Here is a 1,503-nt window from a genome sequence, read left to right on the forward strand (position 1 = left end):
TGAGCGAGTTCGTGGACGGCGAGAAGGTGCGCGTGCTGCCGCTCTGCGGGCACGCCTTCCACGTCCGCTGCATCGACGCCTGGCTGGTGTCCCACGGCTCCTGTCCCACCTGCCGGCGGCCGGTCATCGAGAAGGGCGCCAGCGGCGGTGTCGTCGAAAGCCAGCGCCCTGCGGAGACGGACACGATCATCAACGTGGTGATCGTGTGAGTTTTTCGCGCGACGAAGCATTGCCATTTCTGCCGACACAGCACAGCTCTGCATGCGCAAGCTATCGTGGATGTTTCCGGCGCTGCTTTTGACCGGAATGTATATACAGTATGATCGAAATGCTCAATTGTTCATGTAAATATTCAACGGCGCAAAGCGCTGCGCAGACATACTATAAGTAAACAGTTTTGCTGAATTACTTCGCTCCGTCGCCGTCGACTAGTAGGGTGACCCGTGACAACGATGAATGGACGACGTCTAACTGTTTTAGTTCAACAATACCGTCGGCAGTCTTCTCTTGTGCCCAACTCCATTGATGCCCAATTTTAAATCGAATCAATATTCTCGTCAAGTACTTTTCATATATGTTTTGATTTCCACCAAAAAAAGGTCAAGGAAATTTGTACAACTTTGCAATTATTACTGATCAGCGGGCAAGTTGAAGAAAAAAATAAAAAAATATCTGAGAGTATCCTGTTTAAACGATGGTAAAAATCCACTCGCCAGAACACCTTCAAGAAGGAATCATAGGTTGCACGATGATTTTAGTTGGTCAAACAAGAAGTTAGACCAACGGCTATCACCCCCGAAACAAAATCTTGAACCAACACCTTCCACAAGGTAGTGACTTACGAACGTGGACACTATCTGATCATGTCAGAATGCTACATCATGGTTTCCACTCCAAGAGGACACGACCATGATGTCTACCTCCATAGTCGTCATTCACCTAGCTCTCTATGGCCCCTCCTCACACAAAACAAGCATGACAAAGAAGAAATGCATGAAGGGAAGATGATATCATCACTTCCGATCACTTCCGCATCGTCATCCCATCAATGTTTGTCGTGCGCGTCACCACCATGCCTAGTAGACCTACAAGACCAAGCCAACGCTCGATGCATCATACCAGATCCGCATGATCTTGCAACCCTCGCCGCCATTGTGATGCAACAGCCCTCACCCGTTGTCACATCGATCAACACATATGGGTACTAGATCCACGCGCCCAAACTACCATGCGTTCGAGATGACTGCCGCTGGTGCAAGGATTCTCCCTGAGAAGCCATTCGTGGGTGCCTATGCCCATCATCGGAAGCCAAAGCGCTATGTAGACTGGTTGCACGCAGTCACGCCGTCGTCGTCCCCCACAGGGCAAGGCGCGTCCGAAAAGATAGGTGAGGCAAGGCCGACTACCTACGCTTCCAACCGTAGATCCATGGGTAGCAGGCGATCGTGCCACAGCTAGGCAAAGCTCAGCTGAACCCGCGCGCACAACACGGGAGGTCGTGTT

At 50.7% G+C, this 1,503-nt stretch overlaps 1 protein-coding gene across 1 annotated transcript in view; it reads left to right on the forward strand.

Moving 5' to 3' along the window:
• Positions 1-209, forward strand: part of LOC125507219 (RING-H2 finger protein ATL72-like) — a 20,718-nt gene extending 20,509 nt beyond the window's left edge. Inside the window, exon 2 of the mRNA XM_048671870.1 lies at positions 5-209. Within this exon, the coding sequence (XP_048527827.1) occupies positions 5-209 (205 nt within the window). The remainder of the gene's footprint in view (positions 1-4) is intronic.
• The last annotated feature ends 1,294 nt before the right edge of the window (positions 210-1,503 follow it).

Source organism: Triticum urartu, chromosome 5 (genome assembly GCF_003073215.2).
Source record: "Triticum urartu cultivar G1812 chromosome 5, Tu2.1, whole genome shotgun sequence".
Classification (NCBI taxonomy): domain Eukaryota; kingdom Viridiplantae; phylum Streptophyta; class Magnoliopsida; order Poales; family Poaceae; genus Triticum; species Triticum urartu.